Source organism: Palaemon carinicauda, chromosome 1, assembly GCF_036898095.1.
Source record: "Palaemon carinicauda isolate YSFRI2023 chromosome 1, ASM3689809v2, whole genome shotgun sequence".
Taxonomy (NCBI): Eukaryota; Metazoa; Arthropoda; class Malacostraca; order Decapoda; family Palaemonidae; genus Palaemon; species Palaemon carinicauda.
Genome location: NC_090725.1, coordinates 198,844,236 through 198,871,735, shown reverse-complemented (window position 1 = coordinate 198,871,735; position 27,500 = coordinate 198,844,236). Strand labels below are relative to the sequence as shown.

General features: G+C 36.2%; 1 protein-coding gene across 2 annotated transcripts in view; it reads right to left on the bottom strand.

Annotated features, from left to right (window-relative positions):
* Positions 1-5,646: 5,646 nt before the first annotated feature.
* LOC137643931 (PDF receptor-like) overlaps positions 5,647-27,500 on the bottom strand; it is a 546,960-nt gene continuing 525,106 nt past the window's right edge. For both annotated transcript variants that reach the window (XM_068376700.1, XM_068376708.1), the window contains one exon: positions 5,647-6,952. In XM_068376700.1, coding sequence (XP_068232801.1) covers positions 6,853-6,952 — 100 coding nt within the window. In that variant the 3' untranslated portion in view covers positions 5,647-6,852. The remainder of the gene's footprint in view (positions 6,953-27,500) is intronic.

Genomic DNA, 27,500 nt, shown 5'->3' with positions numbered 1-27,500 from the left:
ACGTCATTATTGCACTGGATAATACATGAAGATTTTTCCGAGTCGAAAATATAATAATCCTGTCTGCTCCATCATCATTGTCAAACAGAAGAAATGGCTGATGTGAATGTGTTATCCTATATTTGGGGGGATGCTTAACTCGAATAAACTAACTGGATTTGCAGGAACTTGTGCTGCTACATTTCTTGCATTTCGTATATTCCCTGCTTGGGATACTCCTACATACGCTTGGGTTGCGATACAATGCGTCGTTTCTTAAGTTTTTATTGCTTTTTCTTTAGTTATGTTAATCACTTTGGCAGCTTCAACACGAGCGATATCTCTTACATGCTTGTGTTCTCCGAGTCGTTTTATAATGGATTCGTTATTTGTATGCACTCTTGCATGGCACTTTTTTTGTATAAAATTGATCACATTTCCAAATAGTTTTTTTGCCATTTGTTTTCTCTTTCACCAATAGATGACTATTGTCAATTAACTTTTTCTTATTCCTTGTGCTTACAACATACTCCAGAGGCATCTTGAAGGGTTTAGTCAGAGTTATTATCAAATGAAGACCAGCTGCTAAAATAAACAGAAAACTTCTCTGATTAATTTCTGTTTTAGGAAAAGTCAACAAGCTGGCTGTTTGCGAATATTTAGATAGTTAGATGCCATCAACAACTATTACAATATTAAATTAGACGTTTATGTTTTATTGTTCATTTATTTTTGGCTTTGAGCAGTTTACTTACCTGACGATGAAATTACAGACGATGTGATATATTGCGATGTATTTATATTGCGGTGAAAAGGCATGAGATGTAATTACCATGCGATGTAATTGCCACGATGAAATTACGGCGATGTAATTACCGGACACTCTCTAATGGTGTATCTTCAACCCTTATTTGAACATTATCTTAGTTTTGCCCATATTAATTTTCAGTCCTTCATTTTTCCTAAAGTTTTGACAGAATCAAAGCTTTTTCATAGTCTTTAAATTTCATACATAGTGGTTTGTCATACTCAGTTGAATTATCCATTGACTGTTTAATTAGATGGCTCTGGTCAGTTGTTTAATATCTGCTTCTAAAACCTGCCTACTCTCTTGGTTGATTAAAGTCTAGCCTTCTTTCCATTTTGCTTCAAATTATCTTCGAATATATTCATATATGACAGAGTAATTTTCATGTCTTTCGCGTCTTTTTTTTTCTTTTTTCTTATTTTGTGAAATAATGTAACGATATTTTTTTCCAAGGTGAAGGTAGAGACCTGTCATACAAACCTAGAAAAGGTTTGCTATTTAGATTCTTGTGTATTGTGTCAAATATGAAACTTATACACATGCTAAATTAATAAGGTTGCACACACACAAAGACATATGTATGTGTTCCAACATCTTCGTTGACGTGTGTCATACCCCTTTCTATACGGACTACGATGTAAGTCCGTATCGAAAGGGTTTGCTATTTTTTCGTAAAGATTTAGATTCTATTAGTAGCATTATTTTAGGATTCAGGATACTGAAATTTTTCATAACTTACATAAAAAAAAACACAATTAAATGAATTTAAAATTACACCTCCGAGTTACAGCCGTGATACCCCACCCCCTTCTCCCTTCCATGCCCACACCGGTGTGTGACAGTAAGCTGTTCGTTACCTCCCAGTAAGTTTTCCCTAATGAGCTTAATTAATTCCATGATTTTAGTAGATTCAGGTATTCAAAGAAAGTTTATGATAACATGTTTTTCTTATGTCTTGAGTAATTTATCACAGTGTTTGTTAAAATATGTGAAAAGGTACAAAATTATGCAACCTACGTCTGAAAAGTTCTTGTCGTTGACTTCTTCAGGTATTATTAAATTTAGACCTACCATCACAATACCCTATAATCTCTTTATTCGTTAACATTATTTATTGACAAAACATATACCTAAGGGAGAAATTTAGGTTGGTAAATAAGTTTCAATTCACATTAACTGATAATTAAAAGAAAAAAAAAAGAGATAATGTTATTCGGACATAATACTTCCAACCTTGTAGGAAACTTATCCAAACTAAAAGGGCACCCCTGCGAACGAGTGTAAATCTGCTTCATTAAAAAAAAAAAAAAAAAAATAGTATATCAGCGTTGCTTGTGGCTTGCCCTCCTGTACCAGTACCACCACCTCAGCACCTGAAGATAACCTGCCAACTTTCCATTTTAAGTATTTTATTGCTCTACTTTGCAGCCAGTTTCCCGTTTTTATCAACATTTTGAATCAATTTGATTTGTCACTGAAAGTACACTAGAAGCAACATTTGCCTTTTTTGTATATAAGTTTGTGAATACAGGTGTTGTGTTTTTCTTTTTATATCAATTTCCTATATTTCAATTGATGTTGTTGAATCCCTTTTGTTTAGAGATTGAAATAATCTGTAACAATCCTGAAATCGTAACACAGAATTATTGTACTTATCAAATATGCAGTATACACGATACGGTTGATATCTGGAATTTTGGAGAGTAGACGATTATTTTTGGCCCATGAGAATCTTTTATTTGTCTATTTGAGGAAACTACCTGCTTTGAATGTATAAAATCAATTATAGGTATATCTTTTTATCTGTTCAACATTACTCACACACACACACGCACACACACATACACACACATATGTATATATATATATATATATATACATATATATATATATATATATATATATATATTTCTATATATAAAGTATATATATATATATATATATATGTACTATATATACATATATATATATATATATATAGCATGCTTATACTGTATATGTTTATGCTGGTATACCTCATGTATGTACAGCATAGTACATCTGTTGATATCTGGTTAACGTTCTCGATTCTCCTATGCTTTAATAACCTTCGCCAAGGAGGTTATGCGATCAAGTAGGTTTATTAATTTGCCTGTCTCTATATGTGAACAGGATTACCATATATAGATCTTAGGTCATGGTGACCCCGTAAAATATTGGAGATGATCCGATCTAGATTTGCATTTTTCACCATTTCTGTGGACAGGATTAGCCTACGTTAAAACTTCTCAACGAATTTTGACGAAATTTTTACTACTGATAGGTCCTAGGTCATAGACAACCCCATTAAATTTTGGAGATAATCCGGATCCGGATTATACCTATGCATTTGCCCTTTTCACTATTTTAAAGATAACGTCAAAAGTGCTCAACGGATTTTGACGAAATTTTAACCACAGATGGATAGGACGACTCCATTATATTTAGCATATGATCCAGATTTGGAACCTTATTCTAGTTTATTTATTTATCTATTTGTCTGTGGACAGGATTATGTCAAAAGTACTCGACGGATTTGACGAAATTTTCACCAATGATAGATCTTGGTCATGGACGACCACATTCAATGTTGGAAAAGATCCGAAACAGGATTCTAGATCGGGATTTGTATTTTTCGCCATTTTAAAGATAACGTCAAAACCACTTGATGTATTTTGACGAAATGTTAACCCCAGATAGATCTTAGGTCATGGACGAACCCAATAAAATTTGCAGATAATCCGGATTTAGATTCTGATTCTAGTTTATTTATTTATTTGTCTGTGAGTCTGTGGACAAGATTTCGTCAAAACTACACTATGGACTTTGACGAAATTTGCACTACAGATAGATCGTTGGTCGTGGACGACCCCATTAAATTTTGGAGATGCTCTGGATTCGGATTCTAGTTTATTTGTATATCTATTTATTTGTCTGTGTATCTGTGGGTAGGATTACGTCAAAACTTCTCTACAGATTTTGACAACGTTTTCACCACATATAGATCTTAGATCATGAATTACCCCATGAAATTGTACAGATAATCCGGATCAGGATTTGCATTTTTCACGCTTTTAAAGATAACGTCAAAACTACTCGACGGATTTTGACAAAATTTTCACCACAGATAGATCTTAGGGTATGGACGATCCCGTTGAGTTTTGGAAAAGATCTGGATCCCGAGCCGGATTTTATATCTGGATTTGCATTTTCTCTATTTTAAAGATAACGTCAAAACAAATTGACGGATATTGACGAATTTCCCACCCCAGATAGATCTTAAGCCATGGACGACTCCATTAACCTTTGGAGGAAGCCAAAAATCTCTGATGATGATGATTATTATTATTATTATTATTATTATTATTATTATTATTATTATTATTATTATTATTACATTCAACTATTGAACACAGCGTAGATTATGCAAAATCTACTCAGAAAGTTTACGAAACAGTAGCTTAACATTAACAGCAATATGAAAATAATAGCCAGCAAACAGAAAATAAAATTATATCTAAGACCTAACATAAATGTTTACAACATTACACAAAAATCCACCGAATACTCACGGCACACAAAAATGAAATGATATACATAACTCTTACGAAGTAGGTCAAGTTGACTTTCAAACTTTTATGCAGCGGGGGACAGATGGCGTTGAGTAGTTTCAGATATAAAATGTTGACATGAAGAATCATTGCTTCTGGCTGATGATGAATATATCAATCTTCTTTGTCTTCTTCAAAATACTTCATTGTTGTATGTAGTCACTAAACTCTAGGGTCACAAAGGGTGTAGCTTAAGGATGTCTCCAAACATGAGTATTGTTCAGTCAGGTCTCTCTCGTCTCTGCCTTCTCCCATACGCCATCCGTCCTATATATGCGCAGAACCAATACTCCCGAATATCCGTGATGCACTAAAAGCGTCCAGGACTAGCAAATGCAACATGACGCCATGCGACGAACCCCTTCTCGAATCATCTTGCACTGTATAGCTCTCGCTTGTCAGACAACTGGCGCCGAAGCATAATCGAGAACTCTCGTAGATGTTAAACAGCGATATTTTCATTTATAATTACATTAACATATATAGAAATGAAATGTTTTATTTTTACATTAACAAATATGAAAGAAAAGGAATTATTTTATTTCGACATCAACATACTTGAAAAAGTAGGCCATTTTGACAACTTTTGTAACACAATATACATAGATTTAACTTCCATAAAAAGATTATTATTATTATTATTATTATTATTATTATTATTATTATTATTATTATTATTATTATTAACTAAGCTAAAACCCTACCTGGAAAAGCAGGATGCTATGAGCTCAAGGACTCTAACAGGGAAAGTGACCCAATGAGGAAAGGAAATATAGAATAGCGTGTCTGAGTGTTCCTTCAAGGAAGAGAACTTTAACCCAAGGCAGTGGAAGACCTTGGTACAGAGGCTATGGCACTCCCCAAGATTAGAGAATCCTGGTTCGATTTTGAAGTGTCCCTATCTCAGAAGAGCTTCTTACCATAGCTAAAGTCTCTTCTACCCTTACCAAAAGTAAAGTAGTGACTGAACAATAACAGTGCAGTAGTTACAATGAAACCATTATTTGAAGCTACGAAGCTTAGATTAAAGAATGGAGCTTCACCTAACATATATTTCAATAATTTTTAAGAGGTAATTAAAAAAAAAACACGTTTTGTTAAGGTTAAAACAGTTTATCTATGGAATGTGTTAAGTGCCAATAAATAAAGGTAAACCTGACGGATAATAAATACAAACACAAAATATACATATAATTTCTTTATATAAACATGAATTTCACGTAAGCCCTCAATAATGAGACTCACCTTTTATATAGAGAACAAAATTCCGTATTTAACAGAACAGGCTTTGGAAAATTAATAAAAAGAATCTAAAAATATTTTGCAGTTCACTAATCCATAAAAATTATCTATGATGTAATTATTTTAAATCCTAAAAAAAATCAATAAAAACAAAATATGAAAAAAATAAAAAAAAGAAAATTCCGGAATGGGTGTATCTCAAAAGGAAATTTTTTTCAAAGTGATCAATCAGGCATCGCATTTTGGCTTTCAAATATTTTCAGTTTATAAAAGATACGATATATTTTGGACAGGCAATAAATTTTAGAATATTGCATCGGATCTATGGAATTGAGCTATAGAGCCCAAAGCATATATACAGAAAACAATTAAACTCAAATAGAAACTTAAATAGACATGTAAACAATGTTAAATCATCTTATTACAAGAATATTGATAATTTTTATCATGAAATATCAGAGATGGTAATAATTTACCAAACATAAAATCTGATTTAATGTCTAAATAGATGTTCTATATAAACACAGAAAGAAATTCCCATCTGGAAATTCTTAACATAATTTAATGCCTCGTTGGGAGATCGTTGAATTTTGTTAGAATAAGGACCAGTTTTCCATCTAGAAACCAGAATACATTTTTGAAGACATCACAATAATATCATAAGGGATTGATAATTTCTTATACTAATGATTTTCAAAGTTTTCACTAAAGTTCTTGTTTTCAATTGGGAAGGTATAGTAATTGATAAATGCAGAAATGTGATAAAAACTTACACCAAGGTATCATTACTCTCTCAATACAGAAAGCATAATGTCAACAATCTTACATGTATACCAAAGTAAACTAAGGACAATTTACACGTTACATGAAACGTTAGTCATCTCGACTTTTGTAAGCTAATACAATTTACCGCATAGAAAAGAGGGGAATAATGATATCTATTTTGAAGAATTAATGATGACTATTGCCATTAATTAGGTGGTGTGCTGAAAATCATTCTTTCTCATTGAAATGAGCTCATTTGAACCCGTTTCTCATTTGGCTTCTTTAAATCACCAAGTTCATGAATCATTAATCGAGATAATAGCTTGTGAACAACACAATGAAAGATCAAACACGCATAAAACTATAATCTATTTTTTTATTTTTCGAAAAGAAAGAGGAGGAGGACCCTGTTCATCTGGAGTGTTCCTATTAGGTCTGTTCATTTGTGGGATGATAGGAATAGCCGATAACGTCACTGTTCCCTGATGAGGATGTTTTGCTGTGCAGCCCAGTCCATTGGGAGAACCTACTTTTGAGGCATAAAATAAAAGAAATAAATCGGGAGATGATTAACAAAGCAAAAATAAACAGGCATTGGAAACTATAATTGAATAAAAGCAAACAGAAATAAAGAGAGGGGTATTAAAAAATAAGCGTGAGGTCAAATTACGAGCAAAATGAATTACTTAAGGAAATATCAGACTTGAACTAAAAATGAATATTGAAAACAATATCAACACAATTACTAATGGGAACTGAATAAGGCAAATCACAGTAAAATAAATTAAATGATGAAAAATAAATGACAACTAAATTTAAGTACGGGACATATCATTCAAGAGGCATTGGATAACAATAAGCATATGAATTAAAATGAAAGACATGGACAAAATATAGTGACATTTCTATACTCTGGTGTACATCACACACGTACATTATATACATACATATATATATATATATATATATATATATATATATATATATATATATCTATATAGATATATGTATATATATGTATATATACATATATATATATATATATATATGTATATATATATATATATATATATATATATATATATATATATATATATATATATATATATATATATATATATATATATATATATATATATATATATATATATATATATATATATATATATATTATATATATATATGTATTTAAGCATGGAATAGGCGAATAGCCAGCTCCTAGGGTAATTTCCTCTTATGTAGGTATAAGTTTGGTATGTAAATTACGTAAGACTTTCATCGTTAATTTCATTGTATTCTTCATTTAAGTCAGTATATGTGAATTTACGTTATTTTTAAGAATTAACTTTTTATTTCACGTATTTTGTTACTAGGTCTTACATAATCTGTTTAAGAGTGCTATATGATCCATACGAAATATGATCAAGGGCTTATGTAAATCTTTTTTATATTTTTATGAGGTACGTCATGTTTGTGAGAAAATACGCAATTCTTATATTTGCCACATATTTTGGAAGGTTCTCAAAAACCCCAGTATTAGATTTCATCTTTATTTTTATTTCTGAGAATGGTAGGTGGGCAGAGCTAGCTGAGAGAAAGTTGCCATGCAGCAATGTTGATTTTTCTATTCAATACTTGGTAGTTGATAACTCTGGCGTCGCTAGAAGCCAGCCCCTAAGTTTCCAGATCTCTGACCTAGAATGATCTAAAAGTTACTAAGTCCATATATATGTGCACCTGGGGATGCGTAAGGCCAAAGAGAACTAGCCTGTCCTGTGAACAAACCAAAGTACATCCTCCTCTTTTAAGGGCCTCGATAGTGTGTCCTCTCCAAAGTGATTTTGTGCTCAACGTATATCGTGTGTAGTGTGTTAAAACGTTGCTGCAAATTAGCCAGAGATTTTAAATTTCTTGGGCTGTGGTGAGTGCTGGTATTGTGTAAATCTTTGTAAGTGGCCCAGGGAGATTTATACACACATGTTTGTATCGTTAGCTAGTCAACTTCGTTTGAGCTGAATTCGTAAGTTTATCAGGTACTTTATGTAATTTCTTTAAGTGTTTATGCATTAGAGTGTTAAAGGCTATCTATTTTCATCAAGTATCAAGCTTAACTGTTGGTGTAAAAGTGAAACAAGTGATTGTATAATTTTCATAAGTATTCATGCAGATTTAATATTTCGAGTCAAGTGATTATATATTTCTCAGAGTGTAACATTTCTTTTGTATTTATCTAAGTTTGGTTCAGACTTAATATTTCAAGTGATTTATTTTCTATGTAAATTCTTTCAAATTTTAATAGATTGTATTTATTTTTGTAAAGAAGGAATTATTTCAATAACCAGTGTCTATTTCAGTAATCGCTCGTATCCCTGTTAAAGAATCGAAGTAAAAGGTTGTTTGAATACAGTAGTTCTTAATAAAAATTACCCAGTGTTGTTTTGAGTTTACTTAAGACACCTTTGAATATTCAGTTTTTTTATACATTGCCATCTGAGAGTTGTATAATCTTCTCAGAGTTTGGTGTTACATAAGTATAATAAATTAATGTAAAAACAAACAGGTGAGTTTGGAACCTGAGAGGTTGTGTAGCTTGCCATCCGCAATACATATAATATTATGTTTTGGTTCCCAGACCACGGGACTCTAATATATATACATATATATATATATATATATATATATATATATATATATATATATATATATATATATATATATATATATATATATATGATTTTGACCTAAGAAGAATCTATTTTTGGGTGAGATAGCCATTTCATCCTAATGGAAATTCCTCTAGGCAGCTTTCTACTTGGGATATTTCCTACGAGTGATATACCAGAGAGTTTTACTTGTAGAGGTATTATAGAGTTCTGACCCCTAGAGCAAATATCCTGAGAGATATAACACATAAAACAGGGACGTGTTTAAAACAACCACAGCTATCCTTTACCGAATAGAGTTAACTTGGTCTCGAAGGATATGGAATAGGATTGGATACGTGGGAGAGCCAATACAACTCCAATCTCATTGTGTTACTGTAAACACGTTCACTGGTTTGAAATTCCAGCAGCAGCCATCGTATGACGTATGGCCTCCACTGAGAATTGGGAGGGGATGCATACACAACACTAGTAGCTGGTTTAATCACACTACCAGTAGCCACCACTAAGTGTTTAATCTCTTCCAATTGCCGCAAGAAATGTTTGAAAAAGTTGGCAAGCCTTCGAAGGACATATATTGGAAAAAGTTTAAGTAAGACGCTGCTTTCCTAGGGTCATGACCCGACGTCATACTATCTGGGTCAGCCCTTCTGATGAAATAGGTGAGTTTGGACCTCAGGTGTTTCAAAGAGAAAATAGATCCTGTTGTTTCAACTTAAAAAAGTTGTCCACCTTTAAAGGCCTCACTCTTTGACAGTTAAGCCTTAAGGTACTCCACAGGGCACAGAGAAGGGTCCTCTTTTAGTGGAAGGATCTTCCAGGGACCCAAACGTTTTGCAATGAGTTAATTTTTAGCCCGGAATGTAGGATCTGGGTATAGGTTTACTTCTCTTGATTCCGAGAATTTGATGTGGCCATCATCCCTTGATAGTGCCATAATCTCGCTGACTCAGCACCAGAAGCTATTGCAAGTAAAAAAGATAAATTTTTGAGTAAGATCCCTCAAAGAAGCAGTTTAATCTATTGAGAAGGCTAAGTGCAAGACTTTGTCCAACGACTATGAGATGGATTTGGGAGGAGTATTTGGTTTCAATTTAGCACAAGCCTTCGGGATCTTATTGAATAGTTTATCATTGAGTTCTATAGGAAAACATAAGCGATAGGTCTGGTCAGTGATAATTTACATGAGGAAATAGTTGTAGAGGCCAAACCTTGTTTGTGTAGTGAAATAACGAAGGCAATACAGAAGTCTATAGTAATCGAAGAAGACAAGTATTGTCTTTTTGTAGTAGCAGACTTGTATTCTTCTATAAAATCAATCCTTGAAAGTCGTAATTTTCTTTTAGCTGCTAGGGCGAGAAAATCATGAGCTAAAGGTTTTTCCATATCCAAGAGGAAGCAAAGACAGTCTTCTGTTGAACATCCTGGGACAGCATTGATGTCGGCAGAGGGATCTGCCAGAAGAAGTTCCAGAACAAGAGGATACCAATAGTTCTTGGGCCAATTTGGGGCCACTAGTTGTCACTGCTAGTGTGTGGACGTGTTGTGTTGAGCTCTACTATTCATGCCCTGAGTCATGTTTTAGCTTTATGTTTCTCGCTTAGAATATCATTGAAAAGATATTAGTTAGTCTTATGGAGAAACCTATGTGATAAGGAACAGTACACCATGTCTGCTCCTAACTATATCTGCTTCAAATGTAATGAAACGGATGGAGAACGGGAAAAAATGGATAGTATGTGAATGTAAAACTCTACCATAAGAGATGTGTGCATATAGTGACAGCCATCAGTGAGACTGACCGGAACAACCTAGATTGGTAATGTCCTCACTGCGTACGTGATGCCAGACAAAATTTTTTAGTAATATCCAAATTAAAGGAAGATGTAAACATAAGTAATCTGGCCCTGGACGAACAAGATGCAAAAATAGATGATTTGGAAAACAAACTTGCGGACTTTGGCGCAGACGCAGCAAATTTCACCCAGATCACCGACCTCACTGAGAAAGTTAACATTCTTGCCATGAATATGGAATCAATTAAAGCAACACTTCAAACATTGATAGACCCAAAACCGTAGAAACCGACATTTGCTGAAAAAGTTAAGGGAAAAAAATCTGTTGATAATTAAATCAACTAATAGAACAACTAAAATTACTGAAAGAAAACGTGAGCTTGAACAAGCACTTAAAGACATTCCTATACTTAACACGAGGTCAACTACGAATGGAAATGTTGTAAACTTTGCAAACAATATGATCAGAGGAGAGGGGCCAAACAAAATTCAGACATTGGTGGCTGACACTGAAACGAGAAAAATTGGAAAACTAAAACCCAAAAGAATGATATGCAATGTATACAAGGATGAAGATGGTGCAGAAAGTGCTTTGATTCAAAGAAATAGCTGCCTGGACCATATCCAAAATATAGAAGATGAGAAAAGTGTAGTCCTGAAGAAAAATGACTCGGGGGAGACCACCCACCATGTGCTGAAATGTGATCCTGAAGTTCGGAGGGCTATTCATGATAATGGGGACAAAGTTTCGTTACGATGGGGTATCTATAACATACGTGATAGGTACCACGTGATCACCTGCTATCACTGTCAGAGGTATTGGCATTTTGAAAAAGATTACAAGTCTAAGAATGAAGATAAAGTCTGCGGGAAATATTCAGGGAGACACTCCACCAGGGAGTGTAATTCGGAAGTGTCAAAGTATATAAACTGCACAAAGTTAAACAGACCAAGTGACCATACAGTAAATTCTAGAGACTATAATGCTTTTGACTTGGAATTGAAAAGACTAGCGGGAAATACTGATCATGGTTACTAGGGATGTCATAAACTGTGGCTATGTAAATATAAAATCTGTAGGTAATAAGACTGTCAAATTCGAGAACTGATAAACGAGAAATATTTAGCTATACTAGCATTATCTGAAACATGGCTAAATAACTTGGACAAGGCAAAGATCACTGAAATGACGCCCCCCACACATGCCTTCTTTCACATACCGAGAGAAGGTAGGTCTGGTGGGGGTGTCGGACTCTTTATTCATAAAAGTTACTCAAATCTCAAAACGTTGAAAAGAATTAGTGTAACAAGCTTTGGATATAAAGAAATAAAATCTACGCCAAAAAATAGAAGAATATCCTTTGTAACAATTTACAAACCTCCTAGAACAAACTCTAGTATCTTTTTTTGAAGAATTCGGTGCTCTCATTAAGATGATTATAATGGAGAAAAACGAATTAGTTATCAGTGGAGACTTTAAATTTTTGATGAATATCGCATCAAATCCTGACGCTTTGGCATTTAGTGTGTTACTAGAATCATATCGACTATTGAATAATGTCGACTGCACAACTACTTTAACTGGGCATATGCTAGACTTAGTTATAAGTGATGACATGAATAATAATGTATCTGATATAAAAGTCGAAGAGAAATGTACTATCTCCTCAGTACACAAACTTATTACATTTAGTCTACCTCTACAGAAACATGCATTAGTAAAGAAAATAAACTTTAGACATAAATAAAATTTTTCTCCTACCGTATTTATTGAAGAAGTTACAAAGAAAATAAATGATGCTATCAACATTCCCTGTGATCATGACCAATGTCTGTTATGAGCTAAGTGTGCTAACTGTCCTATGATCACTTACGATAAAGTGAGTGAAAGTGAATATGATACCATGTGCCCACCGATGGAAGAGACTATAACCGTAAAACACCAATCTCCTTGGTTTGATAGAGAGACTTTGGTAAAAAAGAGGGAAAAAAGATGTAAAGAAAGAAAGTGGAATAGGTTAAAAACTGAAAGTACTTGGGTAGAATACAAAACTGCTGCGTGTCATTATAACTACCTACTAAGAAGGAAAAAAAGTGAATACTATAAGAGAAAGATCCTCGAAGCAGCAACAGACATAAATAGGGTTATATCGTCTCCTGAATGGTATAATGGGAAATGTAAAAGAAAATAAGCTACATGATGGATACAGTGACCAGGAACTAGTAAATAATTTTCTAGTATTCTTTAAAAGCAAAATAGAAAAAAATAACCAGGTCATTTGTAGATACTCAACATCAGATTAATGATACACCGGGCACACAAACAAAATTAATACGATTTAACATTACACAAAATTAAATCACCAGAATTATCAAGAGCGTAAAGAAAACAAACTGCACGATCGATCTTATGTCAATATCTGAAGTAATTGGACAGAGAGACTTTTCTAGTCTACCCGAAATAATAATGAGAGTAGCAAATGCAAGCATTGATGAATGTAAGTTTCCTAAATCTGAGAAAATGGCTATAGTCACACCAGTTCTGAAAAAAGCACTGGACTACCAGGAATTAAGCTCATATAGACCTATTTCAAATCTGTCCTTTGTCTCAAAAGTGCTTGAATATGTAATTTTTGAACAACTAGTCAGCCACTTTGAAGTAATAGAAGCTTTGCCTGACAACCAATCTGCTTACAGAAAACTATACTCTACGGAGACAGCCATCTGTTCTGTTGTAAATGATATGCTAGAAATGATGGATGAAAATAAATGTGATATCTTCATACTGCTCGATCTCAGTGCTGCTTTTAATACAGTGGTGCATGAACTGCTACTAAATGATCTACGGTCCATTGACGTTGAAGATCAAGTGTTCGAATACCAAGAAGATTACTTAGTTGGTAGAAATTACTGTGTACAAATTGGAAACTCTTATTCATCATATGAACCCTTAAACAGAGGGATATCCCAGGGGAGTGGACTTGGCCCAATCTTATTCTACATCTATACTATTAGTCCATCGAAAATGCTACAAAGGCATGGCATGAAGTTTAAACTATTTGCAGATGACACAATTTTACTTCTCCATAAATGATATACATGACACTACTGAAACTCTAAACCGACTCCTTGATAGTGTTAGAGAATGAATGACATTCATACAATTAAAATCAAATAAGAACAAAACTAAATTCATGGTGGTGGGAAAGAGAAACAGCGTAAGAAACTTAGGTGATATTCAAATGAACATAAATAATGACTCGGTGCCGATATCTAGAAAAGTTCGAGATCTAGGTGTATTTCTTGACTGTAACCTGTCTCTAAATGCCCAAATAAATAATGTAATAAAAACTGCTGGTTATCATATAAGAAATATTGCGTTTGTAAAAATGTACCCAGACGGAAATTCTGTAAAGAAACTTGTGATAAACTGTGTTATTACCAGGATTGACTACTGCAACTCTATCTACTACAATATACCAAAAGTGCAACTTAAGAAATTAAAAAACATAATAAACAGAGGAGCAAGACTGATAAAACGTGTCCCACCTAGAGAAAGGATCACCCCTATAATAATCGATTTACACTGGCTGCCGATTAAAGCGAGAATTGAATTTAAAATATGTACAATAACCCATCAAGTTATCAGAACCGGGCGTCCAAAATACTTAAGAGAATTGCAACATATTGCGCAGCCAACAAATCGTGTTGACACGAGAATAGTTACAGATGGCTTCAAACTATTGGAGTCTAGATTTATGTCTACTTTAGGCTCCAGAGCCTTTAAATATGCAGCCCCAAGTTATCACGAAACATTCAAATGATTGAAGACATTAAGGCTTTCAAGAGGAAACTGGAGACTTTCTTATTTCATGAGTCTTTTGACAGGGACGATTTAACAGTAAATGAACACTACGTGATATGAAGCGTTAAAGACTCTGAACTAACAAGGTAAAACGACAGTGGAGGTCCTATAGAGAGTGGGGTTACCCTGCTGTATGGGACCGGAAAAGCAGCCATCAAAGTAAAGTAAAGTAAGTAAAAGTCCCCTTAAAGATCCATAGTTTGTTCAGGACTTTCAGAAGGAGGTTGAAAAGTGGAAAAAGATGAATGTTAGTCCACTGGTTGTAATCCAGTGACATCGCATCTATCCCATTTGCTTAAAGGTCAAAATATGGTGCTACCTACCGCGGAAGCTTCTTCTTGAAGCTCGTCACATAGAGATCTATTTGCAGTTCTGGGACTTGCTCCAGAATAAATCAAAATGATTTTGCATCTAGAGAGCATTCTATTTCCAGAGGCTTGAAACCTGACAAGGCGTCCATCATAACATTGCGAACCCCTTCTAAGTGAACCGCTGAGAGATGCCAATTTCTCCGCTTTAGAAAAGGGAGAATGGCCAAAATTACAGGGTTGATCTGTAGAGATCTTTAAACCTGTCTGTCAATGCAGTGGACTATCGTCTTGCTGACGAGAACTAATTTGATGTGTGATTTCTTCTTCGAATTGAGTATCTTTAGAGAAAAGATCACCACCATGGCTTCCAGAATGTTAATATAAAATTTTTGAAAGGCCCCCGACCATTGACCCAGTAGCATCTTGTTAGAGGTATGGCCACCCAATCCTGCTCCGAGGCGTCCATGTGGATTGTCACTGGCAAGTGGGACGTCAGTTGACAAGCTCTTGGCGGTGAACCACGGCTTGAGCTGTTTGCACAGTAAAGCTGAGGTCTTGTGGCGAAGATATCTCCGTGAATTTGATGCCTTTCTTTTCCAGACTCTGTTGGCATCCTTGAGTCTTGCTTTTAGGATTGGATTTGTCACTGCTGTAAATTGTAGTGAGCCTAACCCTCTTTCTTGATAACGTGTGGTGATTGTCTTTGACTGAAGTAAACACCTGACTTAACTTGCTATTTCTCTCTTGCCCTGAGGTAGAGAGAGAATATGTGACTGCAAGTTTCAGTGCAGGCCTAGTCACTGGAACTCTTGAGCTGGGAATAGCTTAGACTTTTCCAGGTTCATTTGGAAGCCTAGGGATTGTAGAAATTCCATAACTTCGAGAGTTGCTAGAAGGCATTCTGACTTCGTTGCAGCTCAGACTAACCAGTCGTCGAGATATACCATCACATGAAGACCTTGGTTCCTGAGTTGTTGAAAAATGGTCTCGACTATTTTTATGAAAATCCTTGGAGGTATGCTGAGTCCGAAGGGCATAGCTTTGAATACGTAAGCCTTTCTTGTCAGTCTGAAACCAAGGTAGGAGGAGAGAAGATGCCAATAAATGTCGGTAAGATTTATGGAGACGGTGTAGGTCCCCTTCGGTAGTAGGCTTCGTATTTGCGAGATAATTATCATCTGGAAATCGTCGTTCTGAAGGAATTTATTTAGAGGGGACAAGTCCAGAATAGTTCAAAGAGTGATCGAATCTTTCTTTGGCATACAGAATAGCCATCCGTGAAAGTTCATGGATTTTGTGCAACGGATAACTCCCTTTTTGGAGATGATCCTGCACATATTTCTCCAAGAATAGGGTTGTGGGTTGGAAAGAACCTCTTGAAATGTGGTGGTTTCTGTCCCCATTTTCAGCCTAGTCCTTTTAAGACTATGCTGTGAGCCCAAGGATCGAATTTCCATTGATCCTTAATGTGATAGTGTCTTCCCCTTACTGGAAGCTCCTCGTCGTTGTTTTGAAGGACCAGCTCCTTTATATGACTTGCCTCTATTTCCTCGGCCCCTAGATTGACCATCCCTTCCCAACATTTCCTTTCCACTGATATTTTTCCCTTGAGCTCCAATAGGGTGAAATGTTGTGGTGGCCCGTTCATAGGCGGGATTGAATGCTGGGGCATGTGTCACATACTGCTGTGGAGCTGTGTACACCGTCTGGGGGATAATGGCAACTGTGGTTGTTGCTGCAGGAAAGGTTTTCTTAAACTTGAATGGTCTCCTAGGCTTCTTGCCTTTAGGTTGAAATCCTTGTCCGGGGGTGTATTTCCTCTTAAAGGACATGCCCCATTTCTGCATAAGGCTCTTTTTCTCCATTACTACCTTAACCACCTTTTAGGGAAAAAAAATCTTTCCCCCAGATGTTCGAGTCGATCAACTTTTTAGGCTCATGCCTAATAGTTGCTGCAGCTAGGACGCGCCCTCTGTAGGCTCTCCTGGCTAAAAAGAACGCATGCAGATCCCAATGGAAGGTAGACAGATGAGTTTTTGCCAGAGCTGGGAAGAAATCAGACTTCGAGTAGTTCCTGATCAACATCTCAAGATAAGATTGGTGCGACAAAGAGGCAACCCATCTTTCTTTGAGTTTTAATTCCGCCTTTAGAAGGTATTCTGGAATTGTGGCCAGCTTCTCGTCATAAGGGAGGGCCAGCGAGACAAGTTTACATTCCTCTAGCACTGGAAGAGGCTTACCTTTCATTACTGCCTTTTTAACAGCCTCTAAACTTTTAGAGGCAAGAGGAAAGACATTATCCTTTGCAGCTAAAAATAATGCTTGCTTCCTGGCGAAAGCAGAAAGCTAAGTGTTAGTAAACTTGGCTGTATTTAGCTCCTTCACCAATAGGGTTTGAACCTTACTGTGACCCAGGATGATTGTTTCCTTGGGGATCATATCATCTGTCATGGATGCCTCAGAACTCAGCTTTACTTACCAGTACGGATAATTCTCAATAAATTGAAAGAATTCTAAATCTTAGACCGGTTTAGATCTCATGTATTTTCCAATGAGAAGGTATCTCTCACTCAGAACCATAGAGTTCCGCATAAAGCCAAAGGTTCTTAGCCGATCAGTCCAGAAGACTTGATGCTGGTGGAGCCTTGGATTTTGGTGCCTGTTGAAGAACCTCAATCTTCGCCTCTAACGACGCTGGTGCTCTTTTCTGTTCAGCATGAATGTTCTCCACGAATGCCTTCATGGATGTCATTAACTCCAGATTTCCAGTGAACAAAGGGGCATTTGGAGTTAGAAGAGTCGAAGTAAAAGGCAGGTGTAGCAGATACAGGAACAGGAGAAAAAACAGAAGAAGTACAGTGGAACCTCTACATCCGAACGTATCTACATCCAAATTTTCCAACATCCGAAGTAAAATTCGAGCAATTTTTTTACTCTGCACCCGAATTTTATTTCGACACACAAAGTAAGCAATTTTCGTCGTACCGGTTGTATCCGAATTTTTCGACACGCGAAGTACAATTCGAACACGTTCCGACTCTACACCCGAATGTTTTTTCGACACCCGAAGTAAACAATACTCGTACGCGTAGTCGGTGCTCATAGTGCCTGAAGTGTTTTTTATTTCCGCCGATAGAAGGCAGCACATCGACCCCGGAGGGACGCTCAATTAGCGGGGCTTGGGTCAGTCCTTTGTTCTCGTCGGCTTCTTGCGGTTGTGCACTGTGCGTTCTGCTATTAACTCTGTTTTAATCGTGATTTTTTACGTGCATCCTTTAACGGTAATTTACGTAAAGTATGGGTCCTAAAAGGCTTAGTTTTGCCAGTGGTAGTGGTAGTGGTGAGAAAAGGAAGAAGGAAATGCTTTCTTTAGAAATTAAGCAGGAAATTATTGAAAAACATGAGCGTGGCGTCCGCGTGAGTGAACTTGCTAAACAGTATGGCCGTAATATGTCGACGATCTCGACAATCCTTAAACAGAAGGAAGCTATTAAAGCAGTGAAACCTTCTAAGGGGATCACCATAATTTCCAAACGCCGTACCCCTATCATAGAAGAGATGGAACGACTTCTACTAGTGTGGATTAAGGATAGAGAGATCGTTGGCGACACCATCACCGAGACCGTCATCTGCCATCTTTACGGACGTGAAGGAGGAGAGCTCTGGGGGTGATGCTGGGGAGAGTTCAACCGAGCCTTCCTCAGATAATTTCAAGGCATCTCGTGGCTGGTTCGAGAAATTTAAGAAACGGTCCGGGATTCATTCAGTTGTTCGCCACGGAGAGGCTGCTAGTGCGGACACAAAGGCTGCAGCTGACTTTGTCAAGAACTTCGAAAAGATCGTGCAGGAAGAATGCTACGTAGAGCAGCAGGTGTTTAATTGTGATGAAACCGGGCTGTTTTGGAAGAAGCTGCCGAGTCGAACCTACATCACTGCCGAAGAGAAGAAATTGCCTGGGCATAAGCCAATGAAGGATCGGTTGACTCTTGCCCTATGTGCCAACGCTAGCGGGGACTTTAAAGTCAAGCCCTTACTGGTTTACCATTCAGAGAACCCTAGGGCCTTTAAAGCACACAACGTCGATAAGGATCAGCTTCATGTTTTCTGGCGATCCAACTCGAAGGCCTGGGTCACTAGGCAATTCTTTGTGCAATGGGTTAACCAAGTTTTCGGCCCTTCTGTGAAGTATCTTCATGAACAGAAATTGCCTTTACAGTGCCTGTTATGCCTTGACAATGCACCCGCTCACCCCCCCCGGACTTGAAGATGATATCTTCGATGAATTCAAGTTCATAAAGGTGCTGTATCTTCCACCGAATACCACCTCTATCCTCCAGCCCATGAACCAGCAAGTCATCTCTAATTTTAAGAAGCTGTACACCAAGCACTTATTTAAGCAGTACTTTAATGTCACGCAAAGCACCAACTTAACTTTGCGTGAATTTTGGAGGGACCACTTCAACATCGTGCACTGATTGAAGATCATAGATCAGGATTGGGTGGGATTAACTCGACGGGCCCTCAATTCTGCCTGGAAGAAGCTGTGGCCTGATGCAGTTTCTCCCCAAGATTTCGAGGGTTTTGACCCAGAACCTGATCCCGTGGTCAGTGCAGCGGAAGCCGTAGAGGAAATCGTCTCCCTTGGCAAGTCCATGGGTCTGGAGGTCGACGCAGATGACGTTACGGAACTCGTCGCCGAACATCACGACGAACTTACCACGGATGAGCTCGAGGAACTCCATGCTATGTCGGAGCACATGAGTGATGACGAGGAAGGGAGCAAGGAGGTAGAACATGTGTTAGGTTTGGCGCATATAAAAGAGGTGTTAGGAAAATATCAAGACGTGGTCGACTTCATCGACAAATACCATCCAAAGAAATTGCATGTTTGTCGTGTAGTTTCTTAATTCGATGATGTTTGCCTAACTCACTTTCGAAACATTCTGAAAAGCCGTACCAAGCAATTATCTATCGATAATTTCTTTAAAAAAACTGCGAAGCGAACTCGTGATGAAGAGGATGTAAGTGATTCGAAGAAAACGGCAAAGAGTGAAGCGGAAGAAAGTGAAACAAAGAAAACGGAAAAGAGTGAAGCGAAAGAAATTCAGTCAATTTTAAGTGTAGAGAGTGAAAGTGATTAAAATTACGTAATCATCAAAAAGAAAAAAAGAAAATGTAAAAAAGAATATAAAATATAAAAATAAAAAAAAAAATAAGCTAAGTTATGTTAAAGTTCACTTAGTGTAAGTTAGAATAAGTTACGGTAGTGTACGTTTATCGTAGTTAACCTCTCTACCTCCTCGCCGCCCGTCCGTCTCCTCTCTGCGTAGCAAGAATAACAACACCTGCGCCGGAGTTTCTAAGGTAAAGTGACGCTAAAAACCCGTTTCTTATTTATCATTTTTTGCTAATTCTTCTTATTTACATGTCTATTCTTCTTATTTACATGTCTATTATCTAATTTAGTGTTCATTATTCTCATGGGAAAATTATGTGTAGTAGTTTATTAAGAAGCTATCATAGGTTTTTGGGCTCAACCACGGATTAATCCTATTTCAATGTACTCTTATGAGAAAATTCGTTTTGACATCCGAACATTTTCTACATCCGAAGTTGGTTCTGGGACGGATTAAATTCGTATGTAGAGGTACCACTGTACTAGGAACCGTACTTACCTGTTGACAGTCAAGTGAGTCATCCGAGGCTTCCATTGTCAGTAAGATCCTCTCTCCTTCTAACGGGATGGAAGAGGTTGTCGACTTGCTGTAGGCATCAAAATACATCTCTTGAAGGGCATCCCGGACTTAATGATCTGCCTGATCCAGCTGTACTGAGAAAGTTGAACCGTCGGTATTTGGTGACCGTACACTGCGGTCACATCAGCCTTGGGGAATAGCGGATCCTTCAATTCCATTGAAGGAAGGTAAGGGGCACACTGTTGAGAGCTCTACTGGAATCCCCTCACCCAATGCCTGATGGTCTTATGGTCCCACGCTTTCTCATCTTGAGAAATGTTGGTAGCGAGGAAACCGGTATGTATTAGGTCCTTGCATATACTGCAGTTGGTAGGTTCCCAGATAGAAAAGGAACCGTTGGAAATATAGCAGTCTGAGCTCATGCCAAACAGCTCAGAATTCTATATGAATTCCTAAAGTGTGGTAGAATAGGGGAAAGAAAGGTTCATACCAATAGAACTCTGTTTCCCCTAAAATCGGTCGATCAAACAACCTATGGTGGCAAATCAGATACCATTCTACCTTAGATGGCAGCAGATGTAACTGAGGAGGCAGCAGCTGTGCTTAAGGCAGCAGCTATTCATAGCAACCGTGGATCTACGGACCAACCTTTCTTTACCCAATAGGTATGTCGACACAACGCGGCAGTGGCATAGTTTACTCACATTAATAGCTAGAAGTACTTGAGCCGGCAAGTCTGGAAAGTATGGCCAAATGGCACTCACTTCAGCCAGGAAGATTTATTTTCAAATGATAATAATGTCGAATACTGTCAATGTGTCTAAAAGCCATATGTACACTATAAAAAGATTATCGGTAGCCACGACTGTACACTGCAGTAAGAAAATAGCTGAACGAAGAAGTAATATATTCCAACACTGTCCGATTTCATTTAAAGTAAGCTGTTGTAAAACATTAATTTTTAGAGCTTTTAATCTTTCTTCAGATTGGGGTAGATTCCACGAGGAAAATAATTTTTAAAATCATATTTTATTAGGAACTGTTATCCATGTGACGTGTTTGATAAATTTGCAAAACGGTTTTTAGATAACTGTTTTATTCCGAAAGCCACCGTACTAAACGTACCAAAGAAGCAAATGTATGTGTCTCTACCATTTATATATAACTATAAAAATTTTAAATGTAAACTTGAGAAAGCTCTGTCTAATTTGTATCCATATGTTAATTTCAAGTTTGTATTAAAAAATCCACTATCCATAGGCACCATGTTCACATTCAAAGACATTCTACCAGATTTGACGCGGTCCTCAATTGTTTATTTATACAATTGTCCTAAATGTAATTTAGGAACTTATATTGGTTGTTCCAACCGTCTCTTGAGGATCCGCATTGACTCTCATAGAGGAGTCAGTCACCGTACAAGTTGTATTTTAAATAAAAAAGTATTTTCTTCCATACGTAATCACGCTCAAGAATGCAAGCAATCAATTAACTATTCTAATTTCAAAATACTAGCCCAATCACCCAATAGCTATTCTCTACCTACCCTAGAATCACTTTTCATTAAACAGCTATCCCCTACTCTCAATCACTCAACAACCTCCGTTCCTTTACATATTGCCTAACGACTTTCTCCACTTAATCTTCTAACCATTACTTACACGCTCTAACGTCTAAACCTCCCCGTCTTTCCATGTCTCAGTCTTGGATTTTTAGTAGGTGTGTTCCTTTCTTATCCGGAGTTTATTTTATTTTGTCTGTGTTTTCTTTATTCCAGGTTATTTCTGTGTATTATTATTTCGATTCCCATATCTTATTATAATTTGTGAATTCTTCGTTAAAGTTTTCTGTGTATTTGTTCTGATTTTGATATTGCTCTTTTCCCATGTCATTCATTCAATCTTTTAATTTCTAATTTGATGTATTTGGTTTATTTATTTTTTTTTTTTTAGTATATTTCATCCACTTAATTTTTTAAGTATTTCGATGTATTTGTTATAATTCTTGCCTTTTTAACTGAATTTCATTGACTTAACGTAAAGTCTATTAATTTGTGTTTTAAATTCCCTTTTTTAGCTCCGATGATGGGAAATGTTGTTCCCGAAAGCTTAGCAAATATACTGTCCAAATGCTGAAGTCTCTGCTTTCCTTCGCGTTTCTACTATCTATATATATATATATATATATATATATATATATATATATATATATATATATATATATATATATATATATATATATATATATATATATATATATCTTTTCTGCAGACTTACTTTGAATGAAATCTACGACCTTTTGTATGAACATGACAATAAAGAAGTAGATGGTTCTGTAAATCCCCTTCTTGAGGATCCGGATGCAGACACTGACCAAGACTCGGATACTTCAGATGATGAAGTTACATGCAATCCTGATCATTTGCCCAGAAGGATTCTCGCCACAGACGTCGTAATTGACAAATTGAAAGAAAAAGTAAGTAATGCTGTCGACTGCATAAATTTTTTTCTGGACTGAACAATGGATTGAAGAACTTTGTCATCAGAGCACAACATATGCAGAACAAAAGTCACTCTCTAAAGACCACATCACACCACAAAATATGAAGACTTTTCTTTCTATTCTTATACCTTCTGGCTACAATAAACTTGCCTACCAAAGAATATACTGGTCTGAAACTCATGATGTATTCAATAACTGGGTTTCTGAAAGCATTAGGAGAGATACATTTGATAAAATTCTTAGAAGTCTCCATTTTTCTGACAACAAGAAAATGACCGACGACCGATTTTACAAGGTGATAGTTATGTCTCTTTTTATACTATAACCTCAGATTATGGTTTTGATGACTTATCACATAAATAAATTTAGTCGATTTATTTCTCCTTTTTGTATGATATACTGAAGAGCTGAAATATATTGACCAATGAAACCTTATGTTCATTATGGCATTCTAAATGTTCAGGTAGGTCCACTTTTCCAGCACCTCAATAATGACAGCAATCTTCAGTTTCAGTAAGAATTCCATAGCATAGATGAAATTAGGATCCCGTATTATGGAAAACACGGGGCTCAGTTTATAAGAGGCAAACCAGTAAGATTTGGTTTCAAAGTTTGGGCTGCATGTACTTCAGACGGATCTCTTCTCTATTGTGAGCCCTATTGCCGGTCTGACACTAAAATCCCTGATATAGGACTGGGCCAAGATCCAAATGTCGTAGTAGAGATGTCTAATAAAATCAATTTACAGGCTGGCTAGCATGCAGTGTTTGACAATCTCTTTACCTCATACCCATTGCTATAAAATTGAGCAAATCGAGGAATAGGAAGTATTGGCACACTAAGAGAGGATCGTCTTCATGGCGCCCCACTAATGGAAAAGAAGGAAAAGGAGAAGAAAAAATATCGTGGGTACATGGAAGAGGCATTTACTGGCAGCACATCAGTTGTAAAATGGAAGGACAATAAGGTAATTGCTGTGGCTTCAAACAAAGTAAGAATGCTTCCAGTACAAAAAAACAGGGCGATGGAGCAAACTTGAGAAAAAGCATATTGAGGTTGATATGCCCAATTCCATTCAGGTATATAATAAACAGATGGGTCGTGTTGATATATTTGATCAACAATTATCTGCCTATAGAATTCGAAATCATTCAGGAAAATGGTTGAGGCCAATGTTTGCTTGGAGCATTAATGCTCAAGTTGTCAATTCATGGCTGCTTTACTGTAAACTGGGAAATATGATCCCTTTGCTAGACTTCATCTGGCATTTTGTAATTGCTATAATGAAGCAATATGGGGCTCCTCGTACATCTCCTGGACCTAAGAGACTGTCTGCTGGAATTGCAAAGGATTCCGTGTGGTATAATGGTGAGCAGCACTGGACCAAGAAAGGAGACCAGCATCGCTCAAGATGCCGCAAATGTTCTCGATGCACAAAATACATTTGCAATATGTGTTCTGTACCTCTTCATCCAGAATGCATGGAGCCCTATCATAAAATAACTTAGTAGTGTATAATGAACAATAGACTGAAATCTTTTGAAGCTATATAAGGATAACCTTTGTACAAGAAAAATAGAACAGGGTGGATATGCAACTTATGCAATATGTTTAAGTATTTTTTTTTCTTTTATATTATGAATCGGCAATAATTTGGAGTTTTTGTGGTGACAGATAAGATTATTAATGATAATTACTGGAGATGACAAAGTTGTTTGAAATAGTTAGGTATAATGTAAAATTATATTGTATGTCAAAAACAAAGATTTTGTGCTTTCAAAGTGGCTAGTGGCAGTAAGATATGCTATATAATTGAATTTTCTATGTACTATAATTCAGATAGAATTTGCAGTTCTTTTCATAAAAGACATGATTAGTAATGATAATTACTAAGTATAATAAAAGGATGATAAAATACTTGTTTGTTAAATAATTATATGTTATGTCTAGAATGGAAATCTTTTGTTCATTCAAGTGCCTATTGGCAGCAAAAGCTGTCATCAAATAAATCATACTTAAGAAAGGAATTTTTTTATGGTGATGATTTTATGTTGATAGTAGACCAAAATAAAGTATTTTCTACAAATATGGTGTTTTTAAAACCAACAGATAATTCTCGTCCTTAATGGGTGCGAATGATGACGTAAAAAGATGCATTTGGTGAGCCTTAAAATTCATTAAAAAATGTCATTGAAGTAAATTCTAAAATCACCATTCTCGTTTCTTTACGGTAAAGAACTAAGAGATTTATGTGCAATTTAAAGCTAAATCTTGGAAAATCCCGTCAAGTTTTGCACTTGGTGATGAGAAAAAAAAATTGCATTCATTGGTTTTGGAAACTGACACCTCAACGATAGACTTCTGCTTTTTTTGACTTTCATGTGACAAAAAAAAAAATGAAATGTTAGTTATTGAATATCTCAATGCAGAGCCGATAATATATATGGCTTTCCTCTTATTCTTTTTTTTTTTTTTTTTTTTTTTTTTTGAAAGATAAACAGAGAAATTAAGCATTAGCACTACATGGGTACGATATAAGAAAAGGTCCAAACAAAACGATAAAATCACATATCATCTGGATGAGTTTTACAATCGTTTGGTACTTTCTTCATTGAACATTTCCTAGCTGAGTGGACTTAATATTTCTGATGGCAGTTAGATAACAAAATATATTATAGAATCTCTATATAATAAGAGTTAATGTGCACTCATATGGTAATTTTTCTTTGTAACTTAGATCGTTTTTTGGGAACGAATTTCCAGAGTTTATTAAAATATCTATCACAGGGTCACCTTAAAACCAAGTAAAGCCCTTTTGTGTCCCAAAAGCTACATACCAATATCACAATTAGGAATCCCATAAATTACATGAACGAATGAGAATGGCATGAACTATCATTCAACCAAGAAGGCTTCTAATACTGTCGATCATGCTATAGTTAGGTACATCGAGGAAGGATTTGAGAACAGAAAAATCACTGGGGCAGCCATTGTAGACCTTAAACCTGAATATGATACTGTCAACCATCGGGCACTTTTTCTAAAAGTTGCCTAAACAGTCGAAGATGCCAACATAGTATAAATCATAGAGGTTCTCTTTATAAATTAACGATTCTTTGTAGAAATGGAAAGCAGTTGGGGACCTAACTAACAGTTTCCCATAGGGCTCTGTACTGGCTCCCATTTTGTTGACCAACCAGACTTTCAGTATATATAAAGATCAATTTACTCATACGACGTATGCATTGCCATACAGTAACGATCTTTTGAAGAAAGGGAGGAGAGACTATAAAGATCTTTCTCAGTATCCTAGAAAAATTTACACCTCAATGCAAACGCTAGCAATACACAGGTGTGTGTATTACACTTTAATCATGTCCAAGCTAGCTGAAAACTAAAGATCATATAGGCAAACTAGAAGGGCACTAAGGAGAGCGCAGACCTCTGCCGTGGCAGTTTTTTTCTCGACCTTTTGCTCGACCTTGACCTTGACCTTGACCTTAACCTACACTCAAATATGAACCAAGTCTGATGTTTCTGTGACAACGATGTCCAAACTTACGGCTGATTACACGAATTGGAAATTTTGCTTGACCGTAACCTTTTCCTTTGACGACCTTTCAAAATTAAGTAATTTCTATCTTTTTATATAACAAGTTTCATTACTCTACGATTAATATTGGGGTCAGGATCCTGTTCACAAACAAACACACACACACTCAAACATACAAATAGGGGTGAAAACATAACCTGTTTCCAACTCTATTGGAGGAGATAATAAAGAATAAGATACCTACTCACATCCAGTGTATTTAGGTGTTACTCATGGCAGAACTCTTAGTTTTAGGGAACACATAATCAGACTAAAGAAAAAACTATCAACAAAAAACAACGTGCTTAGCAAATTAGCCAACACTAGGAGCAGATCCAAAAACCCAAGTAAACATCTCTAGCAGTCTGCTATTTTACTGCAGAATATTGTTCACCAGTGTGGGAAAGATTGTGCCATGCAAAAAAAAGTGAATCCAAAGCTTAATGGAGCCTGTCGAATAATCACTAGCACACTAAAGGCAACACCCCTACCATCTCTTTATAGACTGGCCAGTATTGCACCACCTCAAATAAAATGAGATGCTACTACCAAAAATGAAAGGGTCAAATAGATGAATAATCCAAGGTATCCACTTCATGACATCAGGGAACAAAACAGCAACTAAAATCAAGAAAAATCCTCATGGCAGGAG